At 46.0% G+C, this 15,473-nt stretch overlaps 1 protein-coding gene across 2 annotated transcripts; it reads left to right on the top strand.

The window, feature by feature from the left end:
* The first annotated feature begins 964 nt into the window (after window positions 1–964).
* COA7 (cytochrome c oxidase assembly factor 7) lies at window positions 965–3,738 on the top strand. Of its 2 annotated transcripts, XM_013950592.2 has the most exons (3): window positions 965–1,114; window positions 1,185–1,325; window positions 2,474–3,738. In XM_013950592.2, exons 1-3 carry the CDS (start codon window positions 1,009–1,011, stop codon window positions 2,920–2,922), a joined length of 696 nt encoding a protein of 231 aa, XP_013806046.2. In that variant the 5' UTR covers window positions 965–1,008; the 3' UTR covers window positions 2,923–3,738. The 2 variants fall into 2 exon arrangements, with proteins under 2 accessions (XP_013806046.2, XP_067157361.1); XM_067301260.1 differs by lacking the exon at window positions 1,185–1,325.
* The last annotated feature ends 11,735 nt before the right edge of the window (window positions 3,739–15,473 follow it).

The following is a 15,473-nucleotide window of genomic DNA, read 5'->3' as shown; positions in this document are numbered from 1 at the left end:
GGCCGATTCCCTGCTCAGCCCTGGTGCGTGGCCTGTCCCCGTCCTCAGGAACCGCAGCAGCGAGGGAGGCCTCGCTGTGCTACTCCACTCCTGGGATGGGGTTTGCTCTGCCGAGCTGGCCCTGCCACAGCAGCAGCATCAGAAATGGCAAAGACAAAATCCCAGCAAGAACGGGCTCTTTGGGGATATAAACCAGCAAACTTGAGAGTTTCTACTGTGCCTGTGCAAACTGAAATTTTTCAAAGCATGATTTTCAGAAAAACAGTCTTGCTGACATAAAAGCAGCTCATCTTCCACAGCCCTTCTCCAGAGCAGAAGAGGACTTGACAGGAAAGTTCTCAGGTATATCCTGATAGATAGATAGATAGATAGATAGATAGATAGATAAATAGATAGATAGATAGATATAATGTATATTCTCTTATTTGCATTCTTGCAGACATGTCAGTGTTTTCGGCTGATACACTTTGAAACACGATCTTCGTTTTGTGTGGCCAGTGTGTGATAACTTCAACCCAAATACTGAAAAGTATGAAAAGTTTTAACAAATAATACGGCAGTAATTTTAACAGCCGTTGTATTTGGAGTTTTGGCAACTTGTCCAGCAGGTGGTGCCATCGGCCCGACCTACAGCAGTCCTGGCAATTAGCTCTGGTTGTTTGTGGACAACCTGGTTTCTTCCTATGGAGCCTCTGCACGAGATTTAGCCGAGTTCTATTTATCCCCAAAACTTGACAAGTCTGCGTTATATTACTGAAATCATTTGGGACAAGATATTGGCAAGTATTCCCTGAAATTAATATTAACTCTGAGCAGTTTGTCACGTACACTTCTAACGTGCTGCTACACACCTCCGGGCGACCTGAACATCGGCGCCTCGGCGCTCGGGGCTCCTCCGGGCGCCCTGAGCATCGGCGGCTCGGCGCTCGCGCGGCGGCCTGGCGGCGGCGGCTCGGCGCTCGCGCGGCGCCCTGGCATCGGCGGCTCGGCGCTCGCGCGGCGGCGGCCATGGCGGGGCTGGTGAACTTCGAGGACGAGGAGGAGGTGCGCGGCTACCTGGAGAACCTGCACGTCGAGTACAGCTACCAGTGCTACCGCGAGCGCGACCCCGACGGTAAGCGGCTCCCTTTCCCCTCCCTGCCTCCCTTCCTTCCGTTCCGCGCCCGCTCACCGCTGCCTTGCAGGCTGCCAGCGCCTCGCCGACTACCTGGAGGCCGTGAGGAAGGACTTCGCGGCGGCGGCGCGGGTGCTGCGCGGCAACTGCGAGGCGCAGGGGCACAGCGAGAGCTGCTACAAGCTCGGGGCCTACCAGGCCATCGGGAAAGGTGAGCCGCGCCGCGGTGCGTCTGTGTGTGGGGGAGGTGGAAAACTTCTGTTCTGCCGTTTTCAGCCTTTTCCAGTCAGCCAAAGGTCACTGGCACTTCCCTGCGATGTATATTTATCTTACAAGCTCGTGCTCAGAGTTGCAGCATCGGATCAGTCCTCGCAGGTTCCTGTAGCCTGGAAGATTGAGGAGAAAGCAGAAGTCTTAGCTGTGGTAATGGACCTGTAGCTACTTTTAGAGAGGTCTGCAGCCTGCATTTGTGTTTCTGCAGCTCGGGTTAGAACTAGGAGTGTTTGTTGTCCCGAGTTATCTGCATCTTCTAGACAATGACAATGCAAGGACAAAAAAAATACATTTTCTAGCTTAGAAAATCTTAGTCTATTTAAGATACTCCTTTTGCCACCCAACCAAGTGTATTAGATACAGGATAAAAAAGATCTTATTTTGAGCTCAGTTTAGATTATCTAAACTACTTTCCTCTGAAGAAACAATTTTAAGTTATGTTTAATTACATATATTTTTTACTAGTTATTTCAGTGTAAGTGGTAGGTTTTGTCCAGTGCTGAATGTTGCTGTGTCATGTTTTTTAAAACTTGGATTTCTTCCTGTCCTTTTTTTTTTTTCCCCTCACAGAAAGTAAGGAAGAAATAAACTTACAGACTGATGACACTGTTTGCAGATACACAAATATGTAGGCCCCAAGTCTGCCAAAGAAGTATCTGCTGGTACAGTGACTGGAAGCATTTACACTAATGACTTTCCTTCCAAATAGCAACACAAGTGAGGAATGTGATGTTGTTACCATAGTTTTAAACTGGTGACAGTGTCAATGTACATATAAGTATACTGGCAGAAAAGTACTTTGCCTAGTGCAAGTTATTTAGGGATCTATGGAGATAGTAGTGGAAAGAGTTTTTTGTCTGCCTGATTACTGTACAATGGAGCAGGATTTCCTAATTTGAGGGCATTAGCAAACCCATTGTAGCCGAGACAGCAGTTGTGTCTCTGAAGTCCTAAACGTTGACTGCAGTATCTACTAATGAGGAATGCTGTGAGCATCGGGAGGCACGCTGCAAAGCAGAAAGCTCCCATCCGTTCCACGGTTACGCAGCACGTGCTGACTGTAATCTTTGGTTTCTTGGCTGACAGGTGGACTCACCCCAGATTTGAAAGCTGCCTACAACTCCTTTCTGAAGTCATGTGAGAAAGGCGGGAAGAGGTCCATAAATGCCTGCCATAACGTTGGGCTGTTGGCCCACGACGGGCGAGTAAATGATGATAAACCTGACCCCGTTGTCGCTAGAGACTATTACACAAAAGCCTGCGATGGCAATTTTGCTCCTAGCTGCTTCAACCTCAGTGTAATATACCTCCAGGGAGCCCCTGGGGTCCCCAAGGACATGAACCTTGCTTTGCAATATTCTCTGAAAGCCTGTGAGCTGGGTCATATGTGGGCTTGTGCCAATGCCAGCCGAATGTACAAAATTGGAGATGGCATTGAGAAGAATGACACCAAGGCAGAAGCTTTGAAAAACAGGGCAAAACAGTTGCATAAAGAACAGAAAGAAGCATCGAGTTCTTTAACGTTTGGGGAATAAAACTGTCAGTTGCAGTTCTTAAAATTGCAATTTTGCATATCAGGTGAACTTGTTATTTAAATCACATGGGCATATAGTTTTTACTCATAGTAAGTAAATATTCTGTAAGTTTTTACATATGCAAATAAACCTATGTTTTGTGGACACAACAAACACGGTCAACTCTGCTGTCCCTTTATCCACTTTTAAATACATATGTTTTTAGATGTAATGCTTAGATTCCTCCCCTCCTTTAAGGAGGGCAAAAGCTTCTGGTCTTTTGGAAGTTTTTCCCTGTGGTTTCAAGCATGGAGAGCTCTCACTTGTGCTTAATGTTTCAGTGTCAAGGCTTGTGCTAGGACAAGTTTTAATACAAAAAAACATAGTTGCAAGATAATTCAAACTTCCACGTTTAAAACCGTACCCCCGATCTTACAAGCACTTGTGGAACTTTGATAATGTGCACACTTGGATGGTCTGCTCTAAGGCTGCTCAGCGCCAGGATGGTTTGAGAAACTTGTGTCAATTCACTTGCTGAAGTTAACATTTGTTGTCCTAAAATTGTATTAAGACTTGCTGCTTTATTTGCTGTGTCATCAAACTGTCAAAACAACACACATAACCAGGGGAAAAAAGAAATACTTTGTTCTATGCAGAAATACTAATTTGATATCCTACTAAGGTTTTAAACCATATCTTTAATGTCGTATCTTCATCTCAGAAGCTTTGATTTCTTGAATCAGTCTCTAAGTTTTACAGATTGTTACTGAGTGTAATTCTTTTAATTTTACAAATGGTTATTATTTGATTGTAAATTAACATTATGGAATTGAATTACTGGATATACTTTGATTTCTAAATAATTCAACATCTAAATGGAGTCAAATCAATAATCTTTTGTCCAAGAATAACTTTAGGTGTAAAAAAATTGATTGGGGGGGGAGGGCCAGTTGTGAAAGCTGCTGCATGTTTTTTTTGTGGGGGTTTTTTGGACTTTTTGTTTTGAATATGAAAAAAACTACAGTGGAACACTTTTCCAGCATACAAGTAAAAGCTGTGTTCTGCAGAAGTATATGATTTTGGGAGGGAGTTGTGCTAAGCTGCTCTCTCTTTAAAGGAGCTCTAGCCTACGACATTGCAATAGATTTCTGTTGGGCAACAACCTCTGAACGTTGAAGCTGTGCCAGTCACACTGTGAGCCACATCCCTGTGTGCTCCTTTTTTGAAACACCTGCCTGTGCAGACCCCGCTCTGTATGTGCGCCTGCCCGTCACAGGCCAGGAGCACTGATTTGCCCAGGGGGTGCCAGTGCAGACCCAAAAAGTCTCCTTTCTGCTTAACTTCGTGCTTTGCTGTCATACTCCATCTGATTAATGCTTTTTGGTCCCATCTGCCATTTTATATATTCATTTACATTTCTAAACATTGTGATATGAATTTCCTACAACACTGACCTTTTCTTATGGTAAAAAGCAGCTTGTGGTTGCTTGGTGTGATTTTTTTATGTACAAATCAAAAATAGCATTACTCAGTCTGAAAAAACAAAAGCCATGGGAACTGACAGTGGGAAATACCATCTTTTTTCTAAGAGTTCATCTCTAACAGAGTTGGCACACAGCTGATGTGGGATGCGGCACTCCTGTGTGAGTGTTGGATGCTGCGCTCGGCTGCGGGATTTGCGGTAGGTGCTAGGAAGAGCTCCTGTTAGCAGCTGGTAGTAACGTGGGTTTGCCAGGCTGAAGTGAACGTTCCCCTCGAAGGAGCAGAGGGAGGTACTGGATACTGGTCTGTGCTGCAATCATGCTATTGAAAAGAGTGTCAGCTTACCTGGCAAGTTAGCAAAATGCACGTATTCGTGTGCTTCTCAGCGTGCCCAGCATTTTAACTTGCACGCCGCCTAGCAACAGATGAAACTAAAGATTGATTTCTGATTAATTTTTACCACATCTGTTAGGAACAATTAATTCAATGTCTTCAATGTCTATGTTTTCTGCTACCTTCTGTTTAGAAAGGCCGATGATATGCCAGAGTTGCGCAAACTGCAGCTGCTTCTTTCTTCCTTCTCTGAGGCCACAGCTTACAAGCGAAGGCCCAGACCTTTCCAATGTGCACAGGAATAATCATGTTGAATGCGATGAGATTGCTGCTCTGTGAGAGCTGGAGGGTAGGTGTTTGCAACCACTCTTAAGGATTTCTAAATGCATGTGATAGCCTCGGGAGATACATGCGAAAGAAGAAATTTGAATGTCTTCAAATGCAAATGATGAACAATATTGGCAGCCAGTTTCAAGGTGGCTGCACATAGCTTATATTGTGGAGTTATATTACCTCTAGGTTTCCATAATACATGAAATAAAAGGTGTTGTTAACTGCTAGAGAGACGTTTTCAGCCTGGGCTCTGACTATTTCTGACAACAGAGTCTTCAGTTGGGAAATAGCTGATGGTTTGGCAGGTGGCAGAACAGTCCCTTCGTGTACCTCCGTTTGGTCATCTCGGGGACTGTGGCGTGCTGGTTTTTAAACACAGCTGAATGCTGAGGATCAGGCAGGTGTTCTCGCTCCACGTGAAACACAAAAATGGGCACACCGTTTTGGGGAGGCAGAATGTGCTCAGAGCAAATGACCTCGTTTGCCTTCTGCTGTTATACAGTGAGAGCGTGACTCTGCTGGACTTGCTTCCAGTTTAAATGCTGGGAGGAAGGCTTCAAGCAGTTTATTTCCTGTTCTCTGAACAAATGTAGGTTTTCAGCCAGTGACTTTGACTGACGGGAATAAGAATGCTCACACGTACATTAAGTGCCTTTTCCCCCGCTGGTTTACTGGTTATGGGCCACATGGCTGTTGAAAAGCTCAGCTGGAGAGCTGGGAAGGCACAGCCAGTGACTGCTGGTGAAACAGCAGAGCTGTGCTTGGCTTCAGCTCCCGATCTTGCTGTTTCAACAAAAATGTGAGGAAGAAAAAGCACTTCTTAGAACTACAGGAATGAAACTGTCTGTATTTTGAATAGAAAGATCCACTGCGACAGATGGAAGTAAGCTTGTGCATTGTAGCGGCAAACAGAACAAAGAGCAGCCATGCAAAATGAGTGATTTCTGAAAATATATATATTCCGAATATAGTATTCACTTTTTTTTCTTCAATGCAAATGTATGTAACCGGGAACCGTAACTCGATACAAGCTGTGAATAGCTTGGGTGCTGTGTGAAGCTGCCTGCTGTGTTTGCAGTTCTGCTTAGTCCAGCCTGTCATGGATCCCGCATCTCCTCTGAGCTAACCACCTGCTGTGGCAAGCGCAGATCTCGAGCTCCTTTCGTCTGCTGCTTAACTCTCACAACTTGCACTCTGAAACCATGCTGATTTGGCTCCTTTCGGACACAGAACTACTGTCTTTGGCTTGTACTGTCATCTCTGTTCACTGTGAGAAGTTTATTGAGGCTGCGCGTTGGTCCTGGGCAGCGCCCGTCGCTGTCGGTGATCCCAGGTCTGGGGGGACGTGCTGCTGTAGGCCCTGAGAGTGTGAAGCTTCTCCCTGGCCATCTGGATCCAGAAATGTTACAGTCACTTTTGCATGATTTGAGGCCCCAAAATGGGAGGAGTGGGCATGGCAGTAGGTGTGGACAGAGGCTTCTCTACCTTCTCTGCCCCCAGAGCCTGTAGCTGAAAGAGGCAGGAGGCAGAGGAGCTCCAGTGCTGCTGGACAGCTAAGCTGCAGGGGCAGGGAGGGTTTGAGAGAGCTGCCCCATGCCAGAGAGGAAAAAAGTGGAAGGGCAAGGAATCGCCCCAGATCTCCAGAATTACAGATCAAGTATCCAAGGCAGGAGACCCCCGTTTCAGACAACGCGTGCACACAGGTTTTAAGTACCTTTAGCCTGAATGTTGTTTCTAGCATCTTGCTGACTGATTTGTCAGTGTGTCTGACTTCCACCTGTGCCTGACTACTATAGCGATGCTCTTGAGTGCTCAGTGATCACAATGATTATTCAATTTTACGCAAATTGTTTCAGTTTCTGGCCAGCTTCTGCAATGTGATTTCTGTTATATTTATTTATAACACAGATTTAGGGAACACGGTCCTGACTGATTAGATTTTGGTCTCCAATTAAATGCAGTCGCATACCTGTTCTGCAGCAGCAATCTAAATAACTAGGGCAGTGTATGTAAATGTATTCCTGCACCCATGCAATCTCTTATAGTTTTAGTGTGTATAAATATGTGTAAAGCTTGTGATATGTGTGTGTGCATATATTGCCCTAAGTTATACTGCTGACTTAGAACATCAATGTTGTGGCTGTGGTCTGGATAAAGAGCCAGATTTATTATTGAAATAAAAAGTGGGAGAAACACCAATGTGAATCTAGCCGCAATTGAAAATATGTACAGCAGAATAAACTATTGAACAATCTCACTGAATGCTATTCAGCCAGAGCATGTATGAATTAAAGCAGGTATTTTCAATGTAATAGAACCTGTAACAGGCTTCGTCTAAGAGGTATAATTACTGCTGGAATGAAACCCACAAAGGCATAGAGTGATGATAAAGTGTGTACACTATAACGACAGGTGGCAGTATCTGAAAAACATTATTGCATACTGTGGGTATAAGCTTATGGCTCTGTTTTCAGCAGCCTGCAGAAAAATTTGGGGTAGTAACAAAAGTGAGGTTGTTAACACAAAAAATCACAGTTCATTTCTTATGGCAGCTCAAGAAAGTAAAGTTCTTTTAGAAGAAGAGGCTTTGCCTGGTTGTTTGCTAGGTGCTGCTCCGGGCACTTGTCTCACTTGGGGAAAGCGAGTAAACACCACCTCGGCCCAGTGAGGATGCAGTGGTGTCGTGCTAAGGCGTTTGAGAAGCCCTGCGTGCAGGAGTAAGCGGCTACAGGTGGCTCGTAGCATTGGAGAAGCCGGTGAAATTTTAAGCCCTCATCTTTCTTTCCACTTTTGTTTGTTTATTTATTTTGATGCATGCAGATCCCTAATCCAAACACTGGACAGGCCGTGCTGATGCAGGCTTTCTTCCACGAGGACTGATGGTTGTCGGTGATCCCTGCGGTGCGCCCAGGCAGCAGCACAACCAGGCACCTGCAACTGTGGACAGCTGGATAAAAGTGGCACACGTTACAGATAATCAAAACTGCATAGAAAGTGCATGCTGCAGTGGGGGCTTTTTGAGCCTATTCATAACCCTGGATGACTCTCAGAGGCTTGAAAAGTTTAAATGTTATAAAATGAAACTTTTTGCATAAAATGTGTCAGTACAGAGGAAGGCTCTTTTGCTACATGAAAACACCATCAAAACTGGTTTAAAGTGTTTTGAGGCTCTCTTTGAACAGTTTGCTGCCCAGGTGGGATGCAGCTATATATATATTTTTTGACCCAGCAAATGATGCTGCTGTAACAGATGCATTGGATACGTAAGGCCCTCTCCTGTTAGACGACTCCTCCTCCAGAGTGACAAAGCATCCAGACGGATCAGCCTGTCTCATTTCAGCAGATTACAGGTCATACGTAGTTAATGATGTTCCTAGCAGTCTATTCTCAACCTGGAGATTATGTTCAAGAGACATAATCAAGATCCATAAAGGGTGAAAATTGTAGTACAAGTCTTGGCTTATAACCACTGTGCTCTCATATTGTGAGGATATTTTCAAAAGGCCAATGTCTGCCTGTTCACTCTCTTTTCCTTATGTTACAGAGGCTAAATTATATGTCCTTCAGGGAAGAAATTGTTCCTCAAAGTCTCTGAGGTCATAAAAAGATAGTGCTAGATAGACGGTCCCAACAGCGCACTTGGAAATAGGGAAGACCTGCTGGTCTTTTCAGTTTCAGTCGGTCGTATTGCAAATCAAGCAGCCTGTCTCAGCTTCACGGCTCCTAGAATCCCTGTTCTCTCTTTTACTTGTTTGCATTGATCGAAGCACACAGCCGACCTCCTTTAATAAAGCAGCAATCTACTTCAAAAAGAATGGTGTCCAAGTCTAATTAAATACACCTATGAATACCTGGCTGGAAATGATGGAAGCATTCACTGAGGGACAATTTTCCTGCTTCCTGCAGCTGCAGAGAGATCGCTAACGGAGTGTTGGTTTTGTACTGAGGTGTAAAAAAAAAAAAATACTAGCACCATATCATGTCATGTCATAAATGCCATTTGGATTCATTCCGGACAGCAGATGATATCAGGTAAAGAAGCTGCAAAATATTGTAAAAAGAAAAGCAGACTTGCAGGGGTGGTTCTTTTCTGTGTTACACTGCAACAGAAGCAGCCCTGCAGCTTGCTTACCTTTCACTCCGCTGCCAGTAACTTTTTCTCTCTGCAACGGGGGGGTGAAGGTAGTGCGGTGCCTTCTTCAGGCTGCACCACCCACCCACCCACCCAGCTGGATGCTCTGGGGGACTTTGTATGGGTAATCGCCACACCAAGGCAGCAAAGCAGTGCTCTGCTCCTTATTACGGTACGAGCTCTTTGTTCAGTGTGTAAAGAAAGTCATTCTACTGGGAATTTCTTACTGCTACTACATGAGAGAGGGGAATCTCCCAGGCAGCTCTTCTCCCCCTTTGGTAGATGGCGAAGGAAGAACGTCTCCTCTTTCCTCCCCTGCGCCTGTCAGCATCGTCTTCACCAGACCCTGGACTGGGAACACTCTGCTCGGAGCTGGGCTTTTTCAGGGGTGAAGCAGAAGGAAGAGGTAGGGAGAGGGGCCATGGCACAGAGCAGAAAACAGGCAGTGTATCCTGTTGTATTATTACTGCGATAATTTGTGCTGGGGTAACATCCAGCGATTCAAACCGGGCCCTGATATTAGGTGGTTTGTGTGCACCCACAACGACACCCCCAATGCAGAGAGCCTGCAAGCGAAGATTCAGCAGTCTGCAAGGTCCCTACTATGCGTTTCCATATCAAACTAGTGTCTTGCTCTAATTTTCCAAACACCGTATCAACAGTGTGGCCCAGAATCTACATGCAAAAGAGTTTTCCAAAACTCTTAAGATTTTAATGATCTAATTCTGTGCCAAATTTTAGATACCTAATTTCTTATTCCATATCTGCGGTCTCCCGTTGCTTTAATTCCTCAGTATCAACTTTTGAAACAGACACAATAACCACTAATTGTACTAATTTCAGACTACAGCACATATTTCTAGTTTGTTGTTATTCCCTTCTAATTACACTAATTACAATTACCAGCAGCATAGTAGTTTCAGATATGATGTTTTATACTACATTTTATTTGGCAGTCTTGTTTGTAATATGATTTTGTAATATAGTATTGTTTATAATCTTCTTTCCCCTGGATCAACTAGTAAGAAATTTGTATGATATGGATTGGTAAAATTGAGGCCACTTTGGCAGGGTTATTTCAAATGGAGATTTGTGAGCAGCATAATTATAATGCATACATGCACGCTAATTCCTGAGTATCTTGGGAGTTCTCTATAAGATGTGATTCTATCTATGGAAAACTGAAATACGGTGCTTTAAACATACCCTGGAGGGTTTTCTTAGCAATCAAGAGACTTCTGGTAAAAACCCCTGCACGTTTATACAGCACTTGTCACCCAGAGCATTCTAGTGCACTTCACTGAGTGAATCACAAGAAATGCAGAATTGCTTTTTAGCTCACAGAGCCATTACAGAGCAAGTCAGGACAGGAAAGCCACAGAGGGAAAATGCTAATTTGGCTATGATGTAATTCCCCAATTTGAAGTTAGGGCTACCCTGCGCTCCTGTAAAAAAAAGGAAAAAAAAGTCCTTATTCTGATAGCCCTCTTTTGACACTTGATGGCTCGATCTGAGCATTTCATTATTTCATGATTTTTGGAAAAAAATGCTGAAGGAAGGGGAGCGGATTTCCTCCCAGCTCTCCTGTGACTGGAAGCGCCCCATCCTCGTGCAGGGCTTCCTACCCCAAAAATTCTAATCGCTTTACAAAAAGCCTGCAAACTCCTGGGAAGAAAATCTGTGTTCTCTCTCTAGCACAGAGAAGGAGATCAAGGCCCTGAGTGGTTATTGACTCGTTTAAGACCACACAAGGTCAGCAAGGGGGCCAAACGCATTTGCATTTTCCAAACAGTATTTCGAGTGGCCAGGACTTGGAACTTGTCAGTTATTTACAAGCCAACAAGCGCTACGCTGGGGAACTTCCCTTGGAATGTTATTCTGGTGGTATTTGTGGAATATTATTCCGGAAAGACGCAGTAGCCACCTCAGCGCAAGTGCCATTGCTAACCGAAGAGAAAACAAGAAGCGGTGGCACCGCCAACAGCGTAAGCAGCCTGCTGTGGCCGAAGGTAAGTTATTTTGTGTGGCTTGTTAAGCGGAGCATTTTCTCCATTGCATTGTGTGGCTTATTTGTTCTGAAGTTGACACCAAAGAAATACATAGTGTCTTGGTTTTTATGTAGGCTGAGATAGAGTGAAGTCAGCTGTCACAGGGACCCGAACCTGCCTTAAATTGGCAGCTCGCACACCATGGTATTTACTTTGAACAGACCTTGGCCCTCAGGGAGGCTATGTATAAATTGGTGTAAAAAGCTTTAGATCTTTTTGGAAGGCCGAGCTTACTCTCAGCTCTTTTGGGCTTGGTTTTGTAAGTTTTCTGTGCTCCTCGGGATTTGGGCTGGTGTTGGAGGGCGCTAAGGACCATTGCACCGACATAGTTACAAAAGCCACAAAGTGAGGCTTTTGCTCTTTTCTCCCTTTCCCCTCCATGCTCCTTACAATTTTAGCTATATTTTCACAGAGACCAGGCTTTGAGTTTTAAACCCTTTGTAAATTCACAGAACTGAATTTCCCCAAAGCCTAACTGCTGCCGTGTGGAGAGGGAGAAGTTTGAAGTGTACAGTGGTGACATGGAAATTATTTATGAAAGTGTGTACCTGGATATTTATAATATCCCCTCTGAATGTATGTGTGACTGAGGACTAATGAAGTCCAAATCTGAAAACTGACTGGAGTTTTAGTCATCTGCCTCTTTGCATTCACATATTAAATCTCTTTTGCTTATTCCACCTCTAACTAAAGTCCCTCCTGTAAAAATATGCAGATCATTTATCTCATGTCCTTAGAGTCCATGTAGCACCAAAAAATGCAAAGAGGATGCACCCCCAATGGATGGTACATAAGGAGGGGTTAGTCGAGTCTAATGCATGTGTCATGCTGTGTATAGAAGTTATTTTGCGCATGATCCCATTGCCTTTGCCACTAGGGGAAGGGCCCAAAGATACCGTTAGACTCACCAAGATGAGTCACCAGCTTTTAGAGAGAACCGGAATGGAAGAAGGGTGAATGGAGTCTTGCATTTAATTTCCTAGAATATAATCCCAAATCAGATCAAATTAGCTCCTAGATACCCGCAAAGGGTCCGGACAGCCTGAGCTGGAAGTCATTCTGCAAGCGCAAGTTCTCGCCTGTTAACTCCTGTGCAATCCCTACTGGGTGAAGCTCCCGGCGGGAGCACGCCCAAGGCGCTGATGCACGTGTGCTGTTGCACTTATCAAACACGGGCCCGCACGGAGTCTGCATCCCAGACTGGCGGAGGAGCCGAGGGCTGGAACAGAAACGTGGGCTTTCATCAGAGATGACTTCTTCTCTGGCTGCAGCCGGGGCTGAAGCAGGGCACGGGTGCACATGCACAGAGGCCTGATTTTGGAAGCTGAGCAGATTTTCTAGTTGAGGCTCAGCTGTGCATTTGTTTGAAAGCAGTAGTTTGAAGCATTCCCAGAACCCATTAAAGGCTGAAGAGCGCCCCGGCACTTTAGATTGCAGGCGGTCTAAGTGCTCAGAATGGATAAAAGATTGGAGCTATCCATTTATATTAAAAAAAAAAAAAAAAAGCACACACACAACAAACCCCAAATGTTCTCATGAGCTGGCGAGCCTTTTGTGTGCTGTCCTCTCCACATGCTCTTCAGCTGTGTTTTTCTTGTTTTCACGTGGGAGGACTGTTCCCTTGGCTACCAGAGCTGGCCTGTAATGGTTGGCATTTGGGCACTCGGAGCTGACAGGATGTAAACATTTCTGTGTGTCTCTTGTTCCTGCAGGAACCCAGGGCACACAACTGGAAAAGGAAAGGTTTCTGGCAGGCATCCGAGGAGACGTGGCCCCACTGCCGGGTGGGTCCGAGCCCTTCCTGGTCAAGGAGCTGCCCCGCACCCTTCCCTCCCGGGCGCTGCTCCTGCAGGCGTCTGTACGTCTGCCGGCCACAGTCCTTCCAGAGGAGCGATAAGAGGAGGTGAGGTGCTCTAAGCAAACGTATTTCTCACCAGCCACGTGAACCCCCAGGCGCAGTACGCTATGAGGCATAACCCGCACAGCCACCCTGGCGCTAACAGGAGGGGCAGGTCACAGCCGACTGCTGATACCCGGCAGCTCCGATCAGTACCGCTCAGCCTTCCTTGGCTTGCTCTATTAAAGACATCGTGGCTTCCACATGGGAGGACGAGAATGGTCTCGTCTCCTCTCGAGACCTCAAGGTCCCGTCTTCATTTGCCATCAGGTGTTCCATGAAACTCCATTTCATTAACGCTTCCACACAGCGACCTTTGCAGAATTACCTGCTCTTTGTAGTCCCACCATAGCCTGAGCCTGCTCTCATTGAAATCGCTGTTATGCTGAGGGACTCAAATACATCTTTTTCTCTAGTTAAGTGCCTGGAGCAAACTAATGTCCTTCCGCAGCCAAGAAACGCAACAAAGGGACCCTGATTCAGAGGGCAAGGTGAGGTTGGCAGTCTCTATGGAAACCCCAGAACAGCCTCATGAAAGGACAGACAAGGAAGCAAGAACGCAGATCTATCAACCAGATGAACAGAAACCGTAGGATCTGACACAAGTTGAGAAAACGAGGCAGTAAACTTGGCAAGTTGACTGAATGTTGTAAGTTCGGTATCTGGGGCCCTGGTGAGGACTCGGTGGTGATCTCTTAATAGATAATTGACAAATTCTGTGGCACAGCTGGACCAAATATTGACACCTCTGATATATATTGGGAGAAGAGAAGGAAGAGTCACAACCATACAAAGACCATGCCTGTTTTATATTTTTTCTTCACGTGTTTTCTGCTGCAGCTACACCAGATGCAAATAAGAGAAAACCTGAAAATTTAGGAATGTGCCTGTGTTGTTTGATGTACATGCTAAGTGATCCTGTCTTTGTAAGCAGGGCCCCTGGCTTTGAGCGCCTGCCAGAAAGGCTCAGAGGACAGAGAGAGCAGCTTGGGGCAGCCTTCGTGATGGGATGAAGAGGAACACGGGAGGCACTGGTGGAGGAGCCGAATTCAGAGGTTTAGTTGTTTTCCAGGAATCTGTACCATTCTTGCAGGGTTCAAGAACAGAGGGAGCTAATTGAAAGGTTTTCTTGCTGAGCCTGCATGCCTGGCTTTGCACCGCTTGCTGGGAAGATGTGGAGGCTGAAACCTCTGTGTTCAGAGGCCGAAGAGGTTCAACTGTAGGGTCTTGCTGCTCAAGAAGTGTTACAGTTCTCCTCTTTTTTAGCATGTAGGAGCCATAACCAAAGAACTACCCCATTAGAGCGGTGGGTCCAGTGAGTGGGTCCATCTAGTGTAGTCAGAGAGTGTAGATGTGCATGGTTGCAGTCTCCGGCAAACTGCTGTTCAACCCTTCACTTTGACAAGATACACTAGACTTATCCTTACCCTGGGGTGCTGATAAAGCAGAGTAACGCGAGCAGCTGCCCTCGGCCCCTTTGGGAGTGCTGGTTCCTTGGGGAAGGTCGGGACTCACCAAGTGTCTCCCGTGTAGCAGGTGCCGGGCAGCCCCGAGAGCCGGGGCGCAGGTCCCGCTCTGGCCCCAGCGCCTGCTGGAAGAGCCCTGGGACCATGTGCCAGGTCAGTACAATACAAATTTAAACCACACAGGTTTTGCTCTGAAACTAACTTCTTTAATACTGACAAGCTCCAAGAAACCTTTCGCTAAATGGATCCAGCCATGACCATCCCCACCAGAGCCCATGGGAGCACGACCAGGGCGGGAGAGGCTCGGACACGGCTGGGCGTCAGCAGTGACAGTGAGACCACGCTGCGTAGAGGAGGCCACGCTTTCAGGTCATTGTAAAAGCTAGATGTGAAGAAGTAGTCAGTGTTACTCTGGAATATCTGCCACCACCCCTTGGAATAGAGCTCGCTTGGCACTTCTGAGGGCGCTTACGCAAACTCACGCTGCAAAAGCAGTAACGGAGCTGTTGCATAACTAACACTGCAATCCAGCCTGGCCTGCGCGAGTTCTGCCCGGGAGCTGCTTTTATTCCTGTTTGGCTGAAAGCCTGAGACAGAGCCTGAAAATAACATCTACCGTAACCTCCAACATCTCTTTCGACATCTCTTTCCAACACCTCTTAAACCACAGCACTTTCTGAAGAACAACATCTGCTCTTCTCAGTAATAAATATCCCATCTTGCTCTCCTCGCCTCCGACCATTCCCCTGCTGAAGCACTTTCATTTTTGGTTAGTGCCGCTACTTCAAAACTCGGCCGGGGTCTCTCCTTTCGCCTGCTGATAACCGCTGCCCTGGCAAGTCAGCCGTACCGCGCTCTCCGCTGCCTGTGAGGCTGCTGGC

This window comes from Apteryx mantelli, chromosome 8 (assembly GCF_036417845.1).
Source record: "Apteryx mantelli isolate bAptMan1 chromosome 8, bAptMan1.hap1, whole genome shotgun sequence".
Taxonomy (NCBI): Eukaryota; Metazoa; Chordata; class Aves; order Apterygiformes; family Apterygidae; genus Apteryx; species Apteryx mantelli.
Note: the sequence above shows the minus strand (reverse complement) of the source record. Positions and strands in the feature narration are given on the sequence as shown.